Here is a 24983-nt window from a genome sequence, read left to right on the forward strand (position 1 = left end):
AATAGTTTCTAAAAAATCTTCTCCCACTATTCTTTCAGGTGTTTCTCTTGTCTTCATGGTACCAGCATCCATGAACTCCATATTTTCAAGAAGTTTAAACTTTTTGATTGAGTACACCTTAATAAAGCTGGAAAAAAATTAAAATTCAGGGTGAATAAACAAACGACAAAAAACAAGACCCACAGTAAGAAATAAATATGTTACATTGTGACGCTAGCGCACAAGCCACACCTATGTGTAACAGTACTCTGTACAGTACACTTGGATATTTTCTATTTTATTCTAGTACGTCTTATTCCATTTAAAAAATGATCGTAGCCTATTGATTTTGTCCATTCATGGTTAGCAGTCAGTTAAAAATCACTCTTCTAAATTCTTCTCAATCTTCTTGGGTACCTCACTCCAGCTAATTTATACTTATTCCCCTTCGCTAACTAAGCTAAAATTAACTATTCTGTAAGGGAATAAGTATAGTAAAGGCCTCCAACCTGAATTAAAATTCCAGCCATGCTACTCCTTCTGACATTGAACCACAGTTGTCTTAACTATAAAATGGGTTTGCAGCTATCATCACTCACTGCCTACAGAGACTGGAACTACTTATTGCTGACTTTACTACATATTCTGCCCAAAGCCTGGGATCAAAAGGAAGCAAGCTCTGATGGTAGCACTCCCCATATGTCTACAGTGGTGACTTCACATTGGAATTATGCTTCAGTGTGCCATAGTGTTTCCTCTACGTTAACCTGATGTGCCTTTAATGCTTTATTTTCTTCCTGATAGCTTGCATTTGAACACAGACATTTTAGTGTTGTAGTCTGCTTTGCTCTTTGGAGGTAGAATCCAGTTCTTATTGTTGATGGTTCTGTGGATGTATATAATGTCTGTGTGGCTCACAGATGAAACATTATGACGCTACAGAAAACGTGGTTTTCTTCACTTCCCCACATCCCTTTAACCTGTATTTCAGTGACTTAAATTTTTGTTTTATGACAATCCTGAACATTCATTTAAACCTAATTTTACCTGAATAAAAAAGGGCTAAGGGAGTAAATGAGATAGAAAAATCAAAAGCATTATTTCCCTTGGTGTTTCCGTCTAATCCCCATCCTTATGAAAGTCCTGTTTATGAAATTATTTAAAAGACCAGATCTAACATTTTTTTAAAAGTTACACACATCTGGGATGGCTTTTTTTGAAAAATTTACTAAATCTTTTTATAGTCTCTGGGTGGAGAAGGCCTTTTTAAACATGACACCAAGTTAGAAAACAAGAAGAAAAAGATTGATAGATTTAAATATATAAAAATATAAACTTCTTTATGGCAAGAAGAAAAAAATAAAGTAACAAACTAGGAAAAATATTTGCAATATGTATGAAATTCTATTTTCTTTTTTATCTTGCCAATGTAAGACATGCCTGCAAACCACTAAGAAAAATCAAAACAAACAAATAATAAAACAGAAGAATCAGGAAATACTCCAAGGAAAAAATATAAATCACCAATAATACGTAAAAGGATATTTAACCTTGTTAGTAATCAAAGTCACAGTTTGTCTTTCAGTTTAGCAGAGACTTAAAAAATAGTAATACCTGGTCTGGCAATAGTGTGGGGAGCAATCACTTTTATCCCCTGCTGTGAGAGTGTAAATTGATTTAAAAAAACCTTTTAGGAGGACAGTTTGGCATTCTATCAAAAGTCCTAAAAATTTGCTTACCATTGACTCAAAAATTTCACTTCTGTTATTTTTTTCCAGCTTTATTGAGATATAAGTGACATATAACCTGGTGTAAGTTTAAGGTGTACAACACACGTAATGACTTGATACACTTAGATATTGTGAAATGGTTACCACGGTAGGTTAGTTAACATCTCCATCACCTCACATAATTACCATTTACTGGTGTTAATCTCAAGAAAATAATAATTTAAAAAGCACGCAAGAATGCTCACCATAACATTTTCATAATAATAAAATAGCTAACAGTTATATATAGCATATATTATAAGCAAGGCACCTTTATTTCTCACAAATATTATCCTCATCTTAATGAGGATGGTGAGGCACAAAAAGAAAGCAGAGCTTGACTACAATCACAGGGTTGGAACTCAGGCAGCCTGCCTCCAGAGTGCATGCTCTTATACACGGTACTATATTGCCTCTTAAAATCAGTCTGAATGTTCAACTTAAGTGTTTGCCAGTGTAGGATGCATTTAATAAGTTACGGTGCATGCATAAAATAAAATAGTATGCAACCACAATTAATTATTTTTATAAAAAGTGCCCATTTATAAATATATGTGATCTGATCCCATTTTTCTTCAAATTTTTTTTAAAAACTCAAAAAACATCAAAACTAATATTATGTTTGTCACTGGGTGTTGATATTATGGGTAATTTTAGCTATAACTAGTTAAACGCATGGCCTTCGGAATTAGGAAGACCTGGCTTCCGATCCTAGCTCTGCTCCTTTTTTAGCTGTGTACTTTGTGTTGCTACTTAAGCTCTGGGTGCCTCAATTTCCTCTTTTATAAAATAGCAATGACCAGTCTCTTAGGGTGGTGTGTGTGTATGTATATGTGTATGTAAGAGAGAGAGAAAGAGAGAGAGAGAGAATATTAAATGACATATTTTATATAACACACTTAGTACCCTTCCTGGTAAGTGCTCAATAAATAGAAATAGTTATTTGTATCATTTCTATAATTTTTCTGTGCTGTCTGAATGTTTTACAATAACAGTACATTACTTTCATGTTCAGAAAAGTATAAGCCATTTCTATTTTCATAAAAATAAAGCAAAAGAGAAGGAAAATACCCCCAGAAAAAGAGCTCAGAATGCTTTGAAATTGATCTGCTATTTGTTGCCCTCAAGTAAACATTCAGTAATACTGGGTTTGTTTGTACAAGCTCCCAAAAATAAAAATGAAGGAGGTAAATATTCTAGATAAGCATTTGGTATATAAGTGCTTAAAGACTCGTACTTGCTGAGCAAAGAGACACATAGCTAGACTCTAATAATAGGAACCACTGGAAGAGGATAAGCTCCCCCCACCACCTTGGTTCTGCTTGCAGCTCTAGTGGGTCCTTACTCTGTACCAGCTGTCTCAACAGTGCTCTGTGTCCCAGTAAGACTTTGGGGACACTAGAAGCTGCACCTCCAGTTGGAAGTAGGTTGGTTTTTTCCTGCTTTATGTATCTGTCTTCACACAGATATGTTTCTGTATTCTTTACTGTATTTTCCACCTGCTGTTTTTCTGTTATGACCATCAAAACACTGAATATGGAATAAACATTTATATTTATAGGAAATAGTAATTTCTCAAAATCATGTATTTATTATAGATTTTACATCCTGAAGTGCAAACTCTAGATCTACGAAGCTGTGATATTTCAGATACTGCTCTCCTGCACCTATGTAACTGCAGAAAATTGAAGAAATTAATTTTAAATTCCTCAAAAGAAAACAGAATTTCCATAACTTCAAAAGGTATGTTTATTGGTTGAGTACTGTTCACCATCTGGCATAATTTTGGAGCAGAGAAGGGGAAAATATGTTAAAAGAGAGTATAAAGATGTCAAAGAAATAGGAACTATATTTATCAATAAAATATTCAAACTAAGCTAAAGAATCCGAATTAGAATTCTTGCTTATAATCAGTGCTGAAAGTTGGGAAATACACTAAGTCACTACCTTGAAGTTTAAACATATTTAAAATAAACATGGATAGATACCTCTATATTTTAAATATTTTGCCTAGTATAGTAAAACAAGAAATGACCAGTTCATACTTTGTTAAGGCTTTCTTGTAATATTACAACAGAAAGTTAAATCATCATCAGATTAAATTTACTAGGCACTCTCCTATCAGCCTGTTCAATGCATAGTTTTGTAGCCAGAGCATAAGCTGCCCCATTTTGAACAGCACAAAACTAATCATATATTTTCCACTTCTGCTGCCATAAAACTATTTTAGACAATGACTGATTGACTAGGAAAGAACTAATCCTGCTTGCTTAATTCCAGATACTAACTTCAAGGACATGGGCCCGGAAGATGGCAACAATTTACAGTATAAGCCAGTCACATAGCAAAATCACAAAGCTCCCAGTTCCCTGAAAGATATAAAGGTCTAACACACACTCCTAAGTTGTTTTTACAGGAAGCATACCCCCACGAGATGAAAACTGCTGACCATCAGCACATAGACCCCAGACTGGTTGAAACCAGAAGATTGGTGTTGCTTGAAACTTCACCTTGATGCCAACCAATCTGAAAATTGTGTACAAACTGCTCATGTACCCTGCAGCTCCCTCCCTCACACTGCCTATAAAACCTTTGTCTCCCAACCGGCAACTTGGAGATGGTCTTAGGACAGTAGTCCACCAGCTTCCCAGGTTGCTGGTCTCCTGAATAAAGCAAACTTTTCCTTTTCCACCAACACTTGTCTCTGGAGTATTGGCCTTTCGAGCAGCAAGCAGCAGAACTTGGTACCGGCCTTGTCCAGTTACAGTTTTTTATAGCCAGACAAACTGCATTTTTCAGTGTGACTGTTACATGAATTAATGGATTTTTTTTCAATACAGGATTTTTATCTTTTTCTTCAGTATAAGAAAGAAGGAGTTATTTGGCTACATAGGTTTCTGAAAAATCTTGTGGATAGTTGGCTCTATTTTACAATCAGCTTGGTTAGCAAGTTAGGATATTCATAATACTGCAAAGAAGCATAAGTTTTAAAATGTTCACACAAATAAATTGATTCACTAAAAAGAACTTTCATGCTGGACACTAATGAATAAAATAAGAGTTCTTTCTTAAGATATGGAAAACAATAAAAATGACCTACACACGAATTTACCATCTTCCCTTTTGTGTATTTTGCCCATGAAAGTGTCTTTTAACAGTGCTATAATGTTTGTTCATGAGTGAAGGGCCCAGGATTCCTGAAGTACATTTCTATTTATGTGGCACATTATCACGTACCTGTCACCAAAGTGCTTTTACATCAGTTGAATTGGATTTAAGGGCTTCTCTTTTCTTGACCCTTGATAAAATGTAAGATTGGTCCAGGCTAACAAAGAAGGAGCATGGTGGTAGCAAAGGGCAGAATCAGAGGGAAGAGAGAACAAAGAGATACAGGTATGATTCCTAAGGATAAGCATGAAAACTATTACTTAAGACATTTGGGCCATTTAACTTTTGATTTCAGAGTCCACGAGAAAATTAACTTTATTTAAAACTTTTAACAAAAAGGAGAATCATCTACTATTTAATTACCTATTTTGGTTCTGAATGACTTTTGGCTATTTCCTAAAAGCAAGTCTAATCATAAACAAAAAAGTCTTGTCATTAATTGCAGAGATTCTGAAGAATATACTACAGATTATGTAGAGAATTCTTGAAACATTCCAAAAGAGTTTTAAATAATGACAACATCACTGGAAATAAAGTATATCCCCACATGCACTACTTTGAAAAAGGCTAACATGCACTTGGATGTATCAGTAGTGGTGATTGCTGAAATGAAAATCAGTCACATTTCTCATATATAAACATATATAGCTCATTGATACAGAATTATGTTTTCCCTCAGGAATAAAAGCTGTGGCTTCATCTTGTTCTTACCTGCACGAAGCTTCTTTGAAAAGATGCTGCAATCTCACTGATGAAGGAGTCCTTGCTCTTGCACTCAATTGCCGGCTGCTAAAGATCATTGATTTAGGTGGCTGCTTAGGTATTACTGATGTGTCCTTGCAGGCATTAGGAGAAAACTGCCCATTTTTGCAGTGTGTTGATTTTTCAGCTACTCAGGTAAATGAAATACAGACTTGAAATGTAGAGACTGTATGTATTTGCCCAGAGTATTTCCATAACTCATCAGAACATAATTCTTTTTGTTGTTGCTAAAATTTTTTTTTATTTATTTGTTTATTTATGTATTTATTTATTTATTTTTGGCTGCGTGGAGTCTTCGTTGCTGCGCGCGGGCTTTCTCTAGTTGCGGAGAGTGGGGGCTACTCTTCATTGCGGTGCACAGGCTTCTCATTGCGGTGGCTTCTCTTGTTGTGGAGCACGGGCTCTAAGGTCACGGGCTTCACTAGTTGTGGTGTGTGGGCTTCAGTAGTTGTGGCTCACGGCCTCTAGAACGCAGGCTCAGTAGTTGTGGCACACGGGCTCAGTTGCTCCACAACATGTGGGATCTTCCCAGACCAGGGCTCGAACTCATGTCCCCTGCATTGGCAGGTGGATTCTTAACCACCGCGCCACCAGGGAAGTCCACTAAAATTGTTGGCTTCATGCTTTGGTAGTTAAATAATTGCAGTATAATTTGGCACACCCCCCTCAATTATTTTCAGTAAGGGTGGAAGTTATGTGTGGCTAAGACACGTTTGCCAAACGGGAGGAAATAAAACTATATCTAAATAATTAATAATTTTTATAAAAGTTTGCTTCCATCATCTCCATTTACGTGCTATGTTCCTTTTTTCCTTTGCTCAGGTATCTGACAGCGGTGTGGTTGCGCTTGTTCGTGGACCTTGTGCCAAGAAATTAGAGGTAATTTTAAAATATCTGTAAAGATGATGATTACCTGAATTCATATTATCCTCAGAAATTTTTTTTAAACCTAGAAGACAACCAGTGCCTTATTCTCAATTAGGTATTTCCATGGACTTTTTTTTTTTTTTTTTTTGCCTCCACCTCTTTATTCCCAGAGTGAAGAAAAACTGGTTAAAGTTAGGAGATAAAGTTTGCTTTATGATAAAACCCATTTTACTTCCAATAAAAGTTATTATTCTCCAGAAATTTTAGCTTCTAATACATTCAAAGATAGTCTTATTATGGATGAAAATACTGAAAATTTATCAATGTAAAATGACATTCTTTAGAATTTTCATGTCTGACTGATATTTTTACCAGGACTACTTATTCTCTTGCCAGTGTATTTTTCTTGACATCGTATTTATTCTCTTGCCATCATCTTTTTCTCAATCCATGAAGGGATCCAGAATATACCACTGTGGCATAAAAATTATTTTGATCTGAAGATGTCTGAGAAACAACAAGGGTTAAAAAAAAAAAAAAAAAGACTTTGTCTTAAACCCCACCTTCCCTCATCTGCCTAAAAGCAGACCCTTCCAAAACAATTCAACTGCCTCAAACCCCCTTTAAGGTAGACTTCCCATACATACATGGGGAAGTCAGATGAGAAATTGCATTAAATAAACATTGTCACAAGATTATCGTTAAGTCCCATCTAGTCTCCTAAAGGTCATTTTGTCTTCCCTAAAAAGTCACCTGTTTTTCTATGAGTATCCTTTCTCCCCCTCCCCTTCCCCTAGTAAGATGGTATATAAACTCTAAATTCTAGCCATTTCTTTGAGCCACTTTCTTTGTGAACTTGTGAATAAACTTTGTCTTTTCTCTTGCTAATCTTATTGTCAGTTTAATTCGAAGGCTTCCAAAGACAAACATAAGAGGATAGAGAAAAGGTTTTTCCTCTCCAGAAGCCACATTGTGCAGCTGTTTAAAAAGATCTTAAATTAGTGTTCGGCCTTTGTATTCAATGACTGATGTGACACCTGTAACCTATTTCTAAATATTAAGAAGCCTTTTGTCCCAAGATTTTGTTTTTTTCCTTTTTCAGTTTACAGTGTTTTATTTTGTTTTTACTCATAATTAATATAGCTGTGCTTTTCAACAATAAGTCACATCAAATCCTTTTTGGAAGTAAGCTGGCTATAAATGAATTATAAAAGTTAGTAATCACTATTATAATAGAATGGTGGTGCCATGTTTTTGCCAAAATATTTCTGCTTGATTTAATGCTCAAAGAATTTTTTTGGTGATATTTATATATTTGCATCCTGCTTGTATGTATGTATGTATGTGTATGTGTGTATATAAAATAGCATATATATTTTTACAAATCTTTTAATTAAGAAATTCCTTTCTTTAAAATATGAAGTTCCAAATTCCAAATTGCATTCTAACTGTAGGGACAATAACTGCCCTAATTTTTACTGTTTTAAATACTAACATTTGTTGAGCACTTACTACATTCTGGCCTCCATGCTACTGCCTTATATTCATTAGGTTATTCAATTTTTACATTATCCTATAATCGCCATCATTTTTTTTTTAACATCTTTATTGGAGTATAGTTGCTTTACAATGGTGTGTTGGTCACCATTATTTTTAACAAAGTTCTCAAACAGTTAACCTAGTTTATCACTTCCTAGTAAAACCACCAGGAAATTAGTTGTCATGCAGTGGTAGGAAATATACCTACATATTTACTTCAGCTTTATAAAATTAGGAGCACCAACCTAAGCAGACTTAGGAAAAAATCCAGTAACCAATGTGCTGGTCATTGTAGTGTCATTGAATTTTTCACTTTTTCAGTTTTCCAAAGCTTATTTCTGTAAGTGCCAAAATATTTTAATGGAAATCTTTCTGAAATTTGTTAGAACTTAATTCCTTCCTTAAAGGAATATATTTTAACCTTTGGCTCAGAGCATCTTTCTGACCACAATTTCTGACTGAAACTGAAATACAAATGTCTTCATCTTTTTAACTGGTTCTTCTGTTTTGGGTAACATGTATGCCTGCTATTTATAAGATACCCTGTTTTAATCTACTGCTTTTAATTTGTTCAATTCTGGAAAATTAAATTACCAATGTTGCTAAATAGTTTATAATTTGAAAATAAATTTGATTAAAAGTCTAAGGACCTCTCCTCAAGATTGACATTTAGTACAAACGTATGCTACAGCATTTGTTGAATGTCAGGATTGCCTCTGAAATCTCTGTTGATCTGAGTTCTCAGTGAGCATGGACCATTTTGTTCATCACTTTGTCATCATTTTATCCCCAGGTTTGACTGCAGTTCCAGACATATGGTAGCACCTAATAAATGTTATCATATTCTAACTTCATATTACAGTCATTTTATAGTTTTCTGTAGTCTTCATGATTAAAAGTTTAATTTGCTGTATAAAATTATTCATTTATTAAACAAATATTTATTGAGTATCTGCTATGTTCTAGGTACTGGCATATCAGAGAACAAAATCTGTCCATGTTATGTATCACTTTCCTTTAATCATTTTTCTAATGTTGGTAATTCAGATTATTTACAGCTTTTAGCTACTGGAAATATTCATATGTTGGGACATATCACTTTTTTCTTCCATTGCTATAATGAACTCTCCAAAATGAAACAAGTGGATCAATAGGTATGAATCCTTTTTTTAATGGTCCCAAATCCATATTGCTAGATTGTTTCCCATAAAGGTTATGTTGTGAATTCACAGTTTTTGCTAGGACCCCAATTTGCCAGAGTTGAATATTTTCTTTTTTTTAATGCCTTAATATATTTTAAATGAAACCTGACTTGAACACTGTTCCTTCCATCTGTTGTTCTCAGTTGTATTTCATTGTCTGTAGCCTTTGCCAATTCGTATCATAGGATGCCTTTGCCAATGTATAATATACAATGCTTTCTGCCTCAATTTTTATGAGTTTTCAATATATTCAAGTTTCCTTTATTTCTAAGATATGATTAATTATAATATGTACACCAACATAGTATTTCTTTTCTCCTGAAAAGTTGATACTACCATAAGTATACATATCAATTACCACATGAATCTTATTTCCAGAATTGTTAAATTTTTTTAATGTGGGCAAATATACATAAAAATTGCTATTTTAACCATTTTTAGTGTACAATTCAGTGGAATTAAGTACATTCACATCATTGTGCAGCCATCACCATTAACTATCTCCAGAACTTTTTCATCATCCCAAATTGAAACTCTTTACCCTTTAAACAATAACTCCCCATTATCTTCTCCCTCAGCCTCTGGCAACCTCTGTTCTATCTTCTGTCTTTATGAATTTGCCCATTATAATCACATTTTTTTTTAACCCATTCATCCATTGATACGTTTCCACCTTTTGGCCATTGTGAATACTGCTGCTATGAACATAGGTGTACAGATATCTGTTTGGGTCCCTGCTTTCAATTCTTTTGGGTATATCCCTAGAAGTGAAATAGCTAGATCATATGCTAATTCTATGTATAATTGTTTGAGAAACTGCCATACTGTTTCCGTAGCAACTGTACCCTTTTACATTCTCACCAGCAATGCAAAAGGGTTCTGAATTAGAACATTAAACAAAAGATAGATAATGTTTCAAATATATGAAAAAGTATAGAAAGTAATATAACAGAGACCTGTGGACCAACCACTTGAATTTTAACATTTTCTACATTTGTTCCAGTTCTTTTTTAAAAAATTATTATATGTTATATCTAAAGCTCCCTCCCCTCATTTATTCCCCCTTTCTTCCTTCAGAGGTAACCACTCTTCTGTGTATCTTTCCTTGCATATTTGGATACTTCATCTCTCTCTCTATGCATATGTGTGTGTGTGTATATATATATATCCATAAATAAGATATTGTATTGTTTTATATGTTTTTAAATAGTCCATAATAGTTTCATAGTGTGTGTGTTGTTTTACAATTTGCTTTTTTATTCAAAATTATGTTTTAAAATTTTTTCAAGCTTTATTGAGGTTTAATTTACATACAGTAAAACTCACCTATTTTAAGTGTACAGTGTGGTGAATTTTGGTAATTGTTATACAGCCTTGTAACCACAACCACAGTTAAGTATAGAATATTTCCATCACCCTAAGAGGTTTTCTCCCATCCCTTTGCAGTCAGTGCCCTGCTGTGGCCCTCTCCCAAGCAACCACTGATTTTGTCAGTATAGTTTTGCCTTTTCCATACTTTTATATGAATGGAATCATGCAGTAAATTGTCTTTTGGTTTTTTACTTTTTTCTTTTACTTCTTTCACTTGGCATAATGTTTTTGAGATTCACCCATGTTGTTGCACGTGTTAATATTTCATTCCTTTTTTTTGCTGAGTAGTATTCCATAGTCTGGAATATGACACAGTTTGTTCATACATTCACCATTTGATGGACATTCAGGTTGTTCCAATTTTGGGCTGTTATAAATACTGCTATGTACATTTGCATACAAGTCTTTGTGTAGACATATGGTTTCATTTGGGGGGGGGGGTAAATACCTAGAATGAAATTGCTGGGTCATATAGTTGAGTACATGTTTAGCTTTATAAGATGCTGCCATACTGTTTTCTAAAGTGTCTGAACTAACATTATGTTTAAGATTTATGTCTATTAATACAAATAGATATTTTTCATTGTAACTGTTTTCTCTTACTACAATATATTAATGGACCACCATTTATTTACCCAGTCTCCACTTCTTTACTATTACAGATAATATTGCAATTGGCATATTTATAAGTTGTTTCCTTACGCACATGTACAAAAGTTTCTCTCTATATAGTGGACATCTGCAGTTGGAATTGCTGGGTTCTGGGGGATACTTATTGTCAGTTTTAATAGATACTGCCAAATTGCCTTATAAAGTGGTTGGGCATTTAACTCTTAAAGCTGCTATACCTTCCAAATTACTACAGACTTTCACTGGTCCTTTCTATAGAGTTTTTCTTGCAAGTAGATATTTGGGTTTTTTGTTATCAGAGTACAGTATTTCCCAAGCTTTTTCACACTGTTATTATTGTCCTATTTTTTCTTTTGATTATACTTTCTTTATTTTTAAATAGGAGATTCATATGGGATATTGTGTGAATCTGACTGATGAGGCTGTAGAAGCTGTCCTTACTTGCTGTCCTCAGATATGTATATTACTCTTCCATGGATGCCCCCTGGTAACAGGTTAGTATGAGGCTGCTTGGGTTCAAATCTTGGTTTCACCTTTTAATAACCGTGTGACCTTGAGTAAATTACTTAACCCATTCCATTATTCAGTTTCCTCACATTAAGTGCGTATAATGACAGTATCTACTTCATAAACTTGGTCATGATGATTATCTGACAACACTTCATATGGTGCTTAGCACATAGTGAGGGCTCAGTAAATGTTAAGTCATGATGATGGTGATGGTGGTGATGGCAAATGCTCACTAAATGTTAACCGCCTTGAGGATGATGATGGTGGCAGTGGTAGTGGTCATGATATTAAACATTATGCTTTATGAAGTCAAGTTTATAATATTACATCTTTCAAATATGCTAAATGACCTGTTAACTGTAATCTCATCAAGCTGTAGCCATTGAGATTCAGAATCATTTGGCTAATGTGGTACTTCACTAAAGTAGTCACAGCCCTTTTGGCTTGTATAAGAGCCATGATACCCCTTTCACATCACCCCTACAGTGGGTCCCATACCACAATATAACCAGGATCTTACGTGTGAGTCAGTACTTATGCCCAGCCCTTCCAGCTCATTTTCCTAATTACAGTCTAATAGTTACTATCCTAGAAGTCCTTTTGACATCTTCTGGTTTTTCTTGTGTTTAGACTGCCAATCTAAACTAAGCCTGTAATGGGTTATATTTGGTTATCAGTGACATCTATAATGAAGACTAAATCTTATTTTAGGCGGACATTTCTCAGAACACTAAAGCCAAGAGTGACGTTAGAAACTGTTACCAGTGGGTACCTCTAGGGAAGGTTGTGGAGAAACAAGACTAGGAAAAAGCTTTCACCATATACCCGTTTGTCCTTTTGAATTTTGTATCATGTGAATGATTTTACCTATTAAAAATTAGTAATCATAATTTTAAGAAAATAATTTAGAACCAGAAAAATTCATGTGACTGAGTACAGGGAATTGGTACATGTGAACACTATTCTGGGGGTTATGAGAAGGCAGGCAGAGGCTCTCTGGTCATCAAACAAGGCAGAAAATTATATTCTAACAAGTAAGCTATTATTGTAAGGTAGAGGAGACCACAATATGTGAAATGTAATAACAGCAATTTTTGATAATAGGTCTTTTCAGAATACCAACTAAAAGTATGTAAATCTACTCACTGAGCTATATGTACATTTAATCAATACACTGAACAAGAAAGTGGTACTCATAAAATGACTCCATTTTCCTTACACTATTTTAATTACAGTTTTGCTCTAAAGGGCCTAATTTTTCCCAAAGCCAAATGAAAATCTCCTACATGTGCCACTGACTTTTCTTATCATTCTCAGACAGTTAAAAGTCTGGTCATTTCATATCACCGAAACCCTCTCATTTCAGTAATTAAAACGTCTTAGACCCATGTAATACTCCAAACAAGTTCAGATTAAAGCTTTTTGCTCCTCCAGTCAGCTCAAGTTTGCTGTAGGTGGAAAGGCTGCTGTGGGTAAGGGGACGCTGTTAGTTTCTCTGTTTTACCACTTCGCGCTTCTCTTCCCCCTTTCCCAGCTGGCCCACCATGGTTTCTGACCCCACCAGTGTCAGTACAGGGTGGGACTGCAGTGAGCAGAAGGGAAGGGAAAGAAAAGTCTAACTTGACTACTACCTCTGTGATCTAGTGGCAGCACTGAGGGCTCTGCGGGTGAGCTGATCCCGATCCGTACTCTCTCAGAAGTGGGGCACTTTGGATCTTCTTCAGGGTCCACTTTCCGCCACTCGCCTCATCACTGCATATATCTCCTATATCTACAGTTCTCTTGATTCAAGCAAATGTGTCTCTTCTGGCTAGTAGCTAGCATTTTCTTCCTCTGCGCCCAGGCAGCTGGCAGTACACCTTCAGTCTCTTTCTGTTGAGGTTTCCTAGACCATCCAAGTTGCTTTCATGAGCAAACTACAAGGCAACCCATGCCAGCCCACATCTGTCCACAGGAAACACAATACTTTAGACAGTAAGAGTGCAGGTATTTCCCAACTTCAGTTCTCTCTTTAGCCACATGGACTCTTACCATAGCCTTTTGCTTTTTAGTTTTCTTAGGTCTGATATTAGTGTAATGTGTCTCCCAAGCGCCAAGGGACAAATCAGATTCTCCAACTGATCTCCTTAGAGCCCCCTCTCACTAGGCTTGAAGGCAAGAGCAAGCACCTGCAACCCTCTTTCTACAACTCGAATCATAACTGTCTTCAAAGAAATCCTTTCTTCAATTTCCAGTTTTCCATCACTTCCCACTTTAACACTTTTATATCTTTGAATGGATGAGGCACCATGGATTCCAAAATGAGTTTTCAGCCAGGCATTTGCAAGTCATGTACAAGTGGTCCGGTGTCTCATTTTGGAATGAGAGAGTAGCTGGTACCTCTAGTCCTGGAACCTTAGCTGAAATAGTTAATGTTTTAATGTTCTGTTATACTTGTCTCAGGATAACTTGGCTACATAACATGTTATAAACTCAGCCTTTGCTAATTTTATCTTGATTATCTTTCTGGTTACAATTTGGAAATAGTTAATTTGGCATTTGCCCTCTACTTTTAATAGAAGTGAAGACAAACTATACACACAGTCAACCAGAAAAACTTATCCTTAGGCAAACTGCTTAAAGCAATCATCAAAGACCCTATAGGTAATGAAATCTTTAGAAGGTACAACCAAAAACTTAAAATTTGAGTACAACAAGGCCAATAATAAAATGCTTAAAGGTGCCTGTATCAATATAGAAATGACTAACAGATATGAATTTTGAAGTCTGGAAGATATGTTACAGTGATTAGTCTGATTTTTAAAGCAGAAGACTTTTGAGATAAATTATATAATTACTGAGATCACTGGAAACCAAAGATGTATTATCAGTTGGTGAATTCAAGAGAAATGCCTACCTGGTATGATTATAGATCCTAGGAAAGCTTAATCCCACTAAATCTTTCCCCACTCACATAATGGCTCAGAATACTGAATTTACCAACTATCTTGCTGCTGAGCAACAGCTACATAACCCCCCTCCTCAGCTCAGTCTTCTGGGAATTCCCTTACCTTACTCCCTTTCTGTGTAAGTGGAAGTTCTTCTGTTGTGAGGGACTCCCCTTCCATGCAAACCTATCAAAGTGCTGCCCAATTAAAGCTTGTTGTGTGCTACTGCCACCTTGTGGTCGTATCTTTTTCCTTGATCTGCCCCACAATACCTTGATCTCACTAACTACAGTTATATGGTATGGTGTTCTAATATGGTATGGTGTTCTAGAAGACATCAAGGGATAAAGCATAAAACAAAATATGTTTATATGTCCAAATGTTTGGGAAATGCAACATACCACTATAATGAATATTAATTTCTCAAAGGCTCTGAGAAATACTATTGCTAAGAAACTTAACTTTTTTTATCTAAGTGCTAGGAAGTTAGACGTTTTCCTCTACCCTTTTAGGTTCTTCCGGCTGGTCTAAGAATTAAATTGATAGGAGGCAGATTAAGAGGCAAAAATCAAACAAAGTTTAATAACATGTATACATGGAAGAGACCCAGGAGAACTGAGTAACTCACCAAAATGGCTGAAACCCTCACCTTAAATAACATTTTCAGCAGCTAAAGAGGATGTTGGGGGTAGAGGTTTGGGACTTCAAAGAGGAGGAAGGCAATTCACATGAAAGATGAAAAAGCAAATGTTTGGTAAACAAATATTTGTTCGGCCATGCAGAGCAATTGTGCCATAAAGGTACTCTCATCTCTAGGCCCTGCTGAGTTCCCACCACCACACCTAGCCCATATTCTTTGCAGACAACCTCTGGCGATAACTTGATCTATACTTCTTTTAGGCAGTAAGGGGGAAGGTCAAAATTTCTTCTTGAGTCTTTTGGGCCTTGATTGTTATCAGCTTGAAATAATCCTCATGCCAGAGAGACATTTTGGGGTGGCACGTTTTGTTCCCCCACCCAAGCATTTCCCACATATTTTTTAACACAGAATAATTCATATATTATTATTTTGATCCCTCCTTTCACAGAAGAGGAAAGTGAGAAACTGAAATGGTATTTGTCCATTGTGACATAGTGTTTAATAGTGCTAAGATTAAACAAAAATCTCAAGATAAAGTGAAATGAGCACCAATCCCTAGTCTCCTACCATCTCTCCAAAACATTGAATAACTTAACTTCTATGGACCTCAACTTTTCCTTACATATAATTGTCAGTCATAAAATTGGGTCATCTGATAATAATATAAGAGTTCACATACAATGGCTTTTACCAATAAAGGTTCTTAAAGAGAAAAAAAGCTGAAGTTTTTCAACTACCCAGATCATCTCTACTCTTCCTGCTTTCCCATCAGCACCTACCATTGTATATTTTTGCTACCATCATTGAATGAAAATAAAGTGGGCTAATATATTCACCTTATATTTATTTGTTAATTTCTCTTTTTTCCAGAGAAGACAAATGCTTTTTTTTTTTGCCTGATAAATAAATGTTCTTTCTTCTTTCATGACACCTTATGTTTCCTCTTAACGTATTCATGTGATTGCTCACATCTGACTAGATAAGACAATAACGATACATATTTTATAAAAAGAATGTACGTATATCATATGTTTGTGCAATTCTAGTGTTATGTTATCCTCAAAGCAACCTGACCCCCAAATTGGCAGTGTCAACTGTAGTTACCCATCAGATTCCCTGAATTAATAGGTTTATCTTCTCCACTGTATTTCTAAGTTTTTATAAAATTTCTTAACATTACAATCAGACTGTAAGCAAAACTCCACATTATAAATTAAGTCTTGAAACTGTTAGAAGCACTCTGATTTTATTTCTGCAGAAGAGACAAAAAAACTAAGCTGCTATTTAAAATACTGTAAATCATAGACATTATGGAAGCAGAAAAGAATTTTTAAATGTATTAAATTATTTTAATTTCAATTATGTCTGCAATGATTTTCAGTAATTTCAACTCACACGGTTTTGTTAATCTCCTACAGTGGACATGCATTTCAGTTTCTATCATTATCTAGATGTGTTTCACAGTAATCACAGGCATCTAAGTTTAGGTTTTAGAAGGGCAATAAAGCAATTAGCACTAGAGTCTTTATGTTTACATTGAAAGGCAGGAAAACCCAACAGGAAATCTGCCACTTTGATTGAATCGACTCAAATTTTAGTGATATCAGAGGATTTGTTTCAGCTTGATTACTTTATAAGCAAGTTCTTTACTTAGATTCCTGGATAATAAATATGTCAAGATTTACCACAAAGAGCCAAGTGGTTTGCTTCAGTTTCCCTGTAATTAAAGCTGATTCCTTGCTTCAAGGACAACTACTTTTTAAATTTCATATATTTTATTTTCTAAATCCTATATTATTCTCTTTCCTTATCATTATTTATTCATCCATTACTAATCCAGAATGACGAAACTTCTTTATGCCATACACTGTAATGAAGCATTAGAACCGTGATCATTGTTTGTAAAAATGTGTCCAGCCTCACTTTTTTCACTGTGTATTCTATAAAAATGTCTAAATTACATTTTCCTTGATCATTTGAAAAACTTAGTTTGTTAATTTATATTTCCCATAGTTTCTTCTTTTTCTTGGGGCTCCAAAAGCTCCTGTAATGAATCTCTTTCAAAAAGTGGTCTCCAGCTACATTAGTCAGAGATTTTTAGAAAGATGGTAAAAGCTTCCTTAGAAGTCATCTACACAACTCCCTTGTTTTAAAGATAAGGGAACAGAGATACAATGAATTTAGGTGGCTTGCCCCAAATCTTAGAAATAGTTAATAGTAGAACTGGAAGTAAAAACCTGAATCACCTAATCCACAGTTTCTACTTCTTTCCCCAGTAGAGCAATTTCCTAAGCCTTTGGTGTCAAGTGGTTTCACTGTTAGTAGAAAAGGGAAGGAAGTAGGAGAGCGACATCAAGCATCAGTAGTGCGATTGGTATAAACGACCTTTAGAGTCTTTTTCAGTCCTGAGAGTCTGTGTTTTGGTGAGTGGCAGAATAAGCCAGCCCAAAATATGCCTCTTTGGCATAAAGATTATTTTAAGCTAATTTTTCTTGAGAAACAGCAGACACTGGAGGAGCTCTGAAAGCAGTAGAAGTTACCCTTTTGTTAGGAAAGTTTACATTTATAAAGGAAATCTCCATTTGTAAAGTGTCTCCCTCTCTGTACTAAGAAGGGAAGGGTGACTCTAAATCAGAATCATATTCAGTGGAGAAGGCACTGACTTAAATCTGTATAGTGAATCTTACTGTTACCGAACCGAAATCAGGTCTCCTTGCTCCACGTGCAACAAAGCCAATCTACTGACACTGGGTTGTGGTGCAGGGTGCAAGCAAGGAGAAAGGACAGCTGATGCTCAAAAGACTGGAACTCCCTGATGGCTCAGTCAAGGGTTTTGAAGGCAACGTTAGGGATGAGGGTCACAGGGTGTGCGATCAACTCGTGGACATTTTTCTGATTGGTTGGTGGTGAAATAACAGGGTGATGTTCTGGGAATCTTAATCATCAATCTCCTGGTTCCAGCCAGTCTGGGGTCTGTGTGCTGGTGGTCAGCATGTAGTCAACATCCTTCACCTGGTGGGAGTGGGGGGGGGGGTCCCAGTTTCTGCAGAACAACTCAAAGATATGTCAGATTGTTATCTCTATCCCTTCAGGAGGAACTAGGAGTCCTGTGACTCTATTGTTCAAGCTATTATTACTTTTCTTGCTTGCCTGCTTTCTTTGTTTCTACATTTTCTACTTCTCTAATCATTAACTGTTTGAGTCTGCTCTTTGGAACTTGGGGAAGGCCTAGGAGACGAAAGCTTTTTCTGCAGACAGGAAGTGGGAGACATGGAGGGGTTTGTACCCAGGAGGGTCCTGCCTGGTTTCATTACCCTTGTTTACTATGCTTTTTCCTGGTAACTTCCCATAACCGGTCTCCCAACAACCCCAAAATCTTTCTTTTGTCTTTAGCTGAAGATGGTATTTAAGGTGGTGGCTTGGGCCGTCTCAGGGAGTTTACTCATTTTTCCTGGGTATCTCCCATGTATACATGAAGTATACTTGTTGATAAACTTCTGTTTGTTTTTCTCTTGTTAATCTGTCTTTGGTCACAGGGGATCTCAGCCAAGAACTCAGAAGGGTAAAGAGAAAATTCTTTTTCCTCCTCCACAGTTTCTACAGAGTATTCTGGCAAGAGATCATGAAATACTTAGAGACCCCACAGTTTCTCCCTACAGCGTAATAAACTTAACAGGCATCGAATATTCCTACTACTGACTCACTGCTCTAAATACTCTATACTTTTTATGGGCAAAAGAAAAGCTGCCTGAGGAGACTTTGAGTAATGTAATACTGCCCTCTAGCATCCAGTTTTTAAAATTACATAAAAATATACTGTATGCTCACAACTAGAGGGAAAAATGTTTTTCTATTTATGTGCAATAATAAATTCCTACAGAAGAGTGACAAATATAGTCAGAAAACAAATATTTACATTTAATATTTGATAATATATTCATAACTAGTAAAAATGCCAAAATAGTCTTAGAACCACCAGCTAAAGTGAAATCGGGAAGTACACGTTTCCAATTTTGTTCTTTTTCAAAACTGCGTTGGCTCTTCTGGGTCCCTTGAATTCCTATGTAAATATTAGGATCGTTTTGTCAATTTCTTTTTTAAAAGTTTGCTGGGATTTTGCTAGGGATTGCATTGAATCTGTAGATCAGTTTGGGGAGTACTGCCATCTTAATACTAAGTCTTCTGATCTATGAACATGGACATCTTTCCATTTATTAGATCTTCTTTGATTTCTTTCAACAATGTTTTGTAGTTTTCAGAGTATAAGTTTTTCACTTCTTTTGTTAAACGTATTCCTAAGTATTTTATTCTTTTTGATGGTAATGTAGATGAAATTATTTTCTTAATTTCATTTTGTAACGGAAACCAGGTTTGGCTGCTTGCCACTCATATGCCAATAATTCAAGAGGCAAGTGTCAGTAGATAAAAAAGGTGCTTTGGGACCTCCCTGGTGGCGCAGTGGTTAAGAATCCACCTGCCAATGCAGGGGACATGGGTTCGAGCCCTGGTCTGGGAAGATCCCACATGCCGCGGAGCACCTAAGCCCGTGCGCCACAACTACTGAGCCTGTGCTCTAGGGCCCGCGAGCCACAACTGCTGAAGCCCATGCACCTAGAGCCTGTGCTCTGCAACAAAGAGAAGCCACCTCAATGAAAAGCCCGCACACCACAAGGAAGAGTAGCCCCCTCTCACCGCAACTAGAGGAAGCCTGCGTGTAGCAACAAAGACCCAACGCAGCCAAAAATAAATAAATAATAGAAAAAATAAAAAGGTATCACCATTAAAAAAAGAAAAAAAAAGGTGCTTTAATCAGAAAAGCCGGGGGAATTCCCTGGCGGTCCAGTGGTTAGGACTCTGTGCTTTCACTGCCAAGGACCACGGTTCAATCCCTGCTCGGGGAACTAAGATCCTGCAAGCCACACGGTGTGACCAAGAAGAAGAAGAAGAAGAAAGAAAAAGAAAAGCTGGCAATCTGGGGAGATGGTAAACTCGTGTCCAGAGGCCAACTCCAAAGACTCTGCTCAGCCATGAGAGTTTTTAAATGGAAAAATGGGGGAAAGAATCTCATTGAATCATTGACGCATGAGGTTGGGTTTTGCATCACTCTCCATTAAGTGCAGACTGGCTGACTCTTTCTTCAGAGAGAAGAAAACCTTGCCTGCGTGGTCTGCCTGCAGGATTGCTAAGGGAGCTGTTGGGGGTAGAAAGCAAGTCATTTTTTTAACTGCTTAATTCTTCATTCTTACTTCTTTTTATCTAGGAAAAGAATCAACAGGTTAGACAAGGCATGGTGTGCATTCAGGAGAGCATAAGTCAGGAGTTCGTTTCAATTGCTTAGTGATCTCATTCCTATAATTAGGTTCTTTTAAGGTTAGAGGGGAACACAAATGGGCAAACAGGAAAAGGGCAAAGAGCTGCTTTTAATTTTTGGATTGTTCATTGTGTAGAAATAAATTGATTTTTGTATATTGGTCTTGTGCCCTGCAACCTTGCTGAACTCATTTATTCGTTCTAATTTTTAGTGGATTCCTTAGTACCATATTACCTAACTACAAATAGTTTTACTTTTTCCTTTCCAACATGAATGCCTTTTCTTTTTCTTCCCTCATTTCCATGGCTAGAACCTCCAGTGCAGTGTTGCATAGAAGTGGCAAAAGGAGAAATCCTTATCTTTGTTCCTGATCTTAGGGGGAAAATATTTAGTCTCTCACCATTAAGGATGTTGTTAGTGGTGGGTTTTTCATAAATGCCCTTTATCAGGTTGAGGAAGTTCCTTTCTGTTTCTGGTTTGTTGAATGTTTTTATCATGAATGTTGGATTTTATCAAATGCCTTTTCTGTGTCTATTGAAATGATGATGTCGTTTTTGTCCTTTATTCTATTAATATGGGTGCCATAGGCAGAAAAATGCCCCCACCCAAAGATGTCCATGTTCTAATGCTCAGAACCTACAAGTATATTGACCTTAAAATAGGGAGATTATCCTGGATTACCCAGGGGGGCCCAATGTAATCATAAGGGTCTTTAAAAGTAGAAGAGGGAGACAGAAGAAGGAGAACCATAGAGATGGCAGCATAAGAAAGACTTTGTCCAATGTTGCTCACTTTGAATATGGAGGAATACAAGGAATGTGGTGGCCTTTAGAAGCTGGAAGAGTCAGGGAGGTGGATTCTCCCCTAGAGCCTCCAAAAGGAATGCTAACCTCCTAATACCTGCTTTTAGCCCAGTAAGACCCATTTTGAAATTCTGACCTTCAAAACTGTACAATAATAAATTTGTGTTGTTTTAAGCCATTAGGGTTGTGGTTATTTGTTACAGCAGCAAGAGGAAACAAATACAGTGTACTACATTAATTGATTTCCAGATGTTAAACTAACCTTGCATTCCTGGGATAAATCCCAGTTGATCATGGCCTATAACCCTTTCTGTGTTGCTAGATTTGGTTCGCTTGTGTTTTATTGAGGATTTTTGAGTACATATTCATAAGAAATATTGGTCTGTTGTTTTTTGTGTATGTGATGTTTTTGTCTGGCTTTGGTGTCAAGGTAATACTGTCCTCATAGAATAAGTTGGAAAGTGTTCCTCCCTCTTCTATTAGTATAACCACTACAGCTTTGTTACAGTTGCTGTCTGCATGATATATCTTTATCCATCCTTTTACTTTCAACCTATTTGAAATCTGTCCTTAATCTAGATCTCCTGTAATAACAGACTTCCTCTATAATAACTGATATTTTTTATGACAATGAAAACTGCATTTGTTATATTTTTAGCTGCTTTTAAAAAAATTAGCTGCTGAAGTAAACCTTTGTTTTCACAACTATAACTTCTTGTTTCCAAACACTCTCTAGTTCTCTTTCTTGCACTAAATCTTTAATGTTTTGGCTTATTTTTGTTTTACTTAAAATAAAACTTAGTAACCATATGTTGGGCCTGCTTTTTTTCCTAGTGGTCTACGAAATCTTTAAGTCTGAGAACGACTAAACTAGAAATTTCCCAAGACTAGGTTAGAGATACGTTATACATACAACATAGGTTGTATCTATGGAACAAGTTTATTAAACTCCTGAATAATTTTTAAAGTAATAAAATTTTAGCAGTATTTTTGCATTAAAGCATTAAAAGCATTAAAAGATATTGTAAAACTGACTTTGCAAAAGATATGTAAACCATATTAAAATCACTGCTATATATTGTGAATAATTGAAAACCATCTAAATGTCCGGTCATACAGATTGGTTAAATTACAAGGCATTCATGTAATAGTTATCTATTTAAAATCATGTTTTATAAATATTATATGACATGGAAAAATGTTCAACTATAGGTCAAGTTGTCCTGTTCTAGTAACTACTCTGTCCCCTAACCTTTATGGGCATGTTGCCCCTTCCCAAGGTGTTTTACCATACCTGTTGGCTTTCTTTAATCATGCTTTCTTTAATCACTCCTTTATAGTTAAAACCTGTTCAAGCACCCTAGTTTAGTGTGTCATCTACTTCCTGCCAGGACCCTGAGAAACTTTAACCCTATTACTCTCTGGTTGGTGAAATTAAGATGAAATTACAGAGAAAACAGTAACTACCTGTTTTTTAGAAGTATTACTATGATATGTTTACTGCAGCTAATAATATTGATGGTTACCACTAATTAAATGTATTTTTAGCTTATAGTATGCTTTATATATCATCTCATTTAATCCTTTAAATAACCCTATGAGATATAATAGTTATCATCATCCCCAGTTTATACATGAGGACACATTCAATATCTTTGATTACTGTGAATTAATATATTGTCATTGTTTTCTTTTGTAGATCATTCACGAGAAGTCTTGGAGCAATTAGTAGGCCCAAACAAACTAAAGCAAGTGACGTGGACTGTATATTGATGCTTATTGAAGCTTATCAAAGCTATGATCTTCATACTACTTTCCCAGGAAACAATGATCTAGAGATTGGCTTTCCAATAATATGATTTATGCTTTGAAGTTAACCAGGCTCTTAAACATTTTAATAGTGCTATTATTTCTAAGTTTGTTTGAGGAGTGATTGTTCTTGAAATGACAATCCTAGCATGCCCTCTGATGTATTTGGGGAGGGTATTGTGTTTGTTTCCTTAATAGCAAAGTTTTAAATTACCTGTTTGCCTGGAAATTTCCTTCTCCTACCTAGATATTTGAGCTGCTGTAAGAGAAATTTACCAATATGGATAAACATTAGGAGAATTCTAAGTAAAGATATTTCTAAAAGCATAATTACCTTCCTAGACATTTTTTGGCTGCTACCTTCCAAGCCATTTTTTGGCTGCTACCTTCCAAATTATTTAAATGTCCACTGGCCAAAAAGCAAAGCTGAACATCAGGCCTGTAACTTCTTCACAGAATTTATTATTTCAATGAAACAAAGAAATATAATAGTTTAATGTCATAATCCAGGACATCATATACCTTAGCCATTCAGCATATGAATGTTACTGAGTATGGCTACTTTTCCCAAATACATGCTATTCATCTACAAACTTTCATCCTTAAAAACTGCAGTCAAGAATGTGTAAGAATGAGTAAACCCGAAATGTCATCACAGAGGTTGTATCCTGAAGCTCTACTGGTTTCACATTGTGAAATAAACACACAGGTCTTAGTTTTCAAATGAAATGTATTACTCTCTATAATCACAAAATTCTCTGAAGTATACTGTGCTTAAACTACCCCCAAATTCAGCATATTCCCTGTACCATGAGCCTGTCTCAGTGGGACTTTCTTAAAGATTTCCTATTTTTACTGTGATGTAGTGAATAACAGGGAAAGTGTGGTATGGTAGATTTCTTGTATATGTTTAGAGGGAAGGGTTTACATATTCAACTCTACTTCTTGTCCTTACTATTAACGACTTTATAAATGTGATATGTTTATAGCGTAGATACATATATTGCCACTGCAAAGGTGGTACATATGTTATATATGTGTAAAATGGGTAAGGCCTGTTCCATCTATGAAATTTTTCTAAAGACAAATTCAGTAAGATTTAATATTGAACACCTAACCAAGTCAGTAGCTTTTTCCGCTTTTGGGGAAACTAGTTTCAAGACCTAAGGTATCAGATTTTTAGAGTCTGTAAAGGATTTATCATCCTAAAGCAGTTGGCAGCTTGATCTTTTTTTCATACTGCTAGTTATCTTAGCTGTTTCTCAGCGCTCTGTTTAAAATTTGGGTCTCCCGTCCCTATCCTGCCTATCCCTGTCACCCTTACCTGTCACTCTAAACTGTGTTTTTCCTCTTTTCATCTGTCACCATCTGACATCTGTTTTATCTTTTATTTATTATCTGTCTCCCCACCCTAGTATATAAGCTTCATGAAGACAGAAATTATTTCTCTTTTTTTCACTACTGTACCTCCAATACCTAGAACAGTGTCTGGTACATAATAAGCACCCAAATACTTGTTGAATGAATAGACAAGAAAATAAATAAAAGTAATACCTATACTTCAAGCTTCTGGTCTGTGACACGTACAGAGATTGGAAGTCATCACTCCTGTCCTCACAAGATAAAAGCTGAACAAACTGAAAATCATGAAGCAGTACAGTGTTTGTTATTTCAAAGTGGACTTGTATTAGTTGTA

General features: G+C 35.8%; 1 protein-coding gene across 2 annotated transcripts in view; it reads left to right on the forward strand.

The window, feature by feature from the left end:
• AMN1 (antagonist of mitotic exit network 1 homolog) overlaps positions 1 to 24411 on the forward strand; it is a 61754-nt gene extending 37343 nt beyond the window's left edge. For both annotated transcript variants that reach the window (XM_061204849.1, XM_061204848.1), the window contains exons 3-7: positions 3347 to 3491; positions 5596 to 5813; positions 6501 to 6557; positions 11670 to 11781; positions 23178 to 24411. In XM_061204849.1, coding sequence (XP_061060832.1) covers positions 3347 to 3491; positions 5596 to 5813; positions 6501 to 6557; positions 11670 to 11781; positions 23178 to 23251 — 606 coding nt within the window. In that variant the 3' untranslated portion in view covers positions 23252 to 24411. The remainder of the gene's footprint in view (positions 1 to 3346; positions 3492 to 5595; positions 5814 to 6500; positions 6558 to 11669; positions 11782 to 23177) is intronic.
• Positions 24412 to 24983: the final 572 nt, after the last annotated feature.

Source organism: Eubalaena glacialis, chromosome 11, assembly GCF_028564815.1.
Source record: "Eubalaena glacialis isolate mEubGla1 chromosome 11, mEubGla1.1.hap2.+ XY, whole genome shotgun sequence".
NCBI lineage: Eukaryota > Metazoa > Chordata > Mammalia > Artiodactyla > Balaenidae > Eubalaena > Eubalaena glacialis.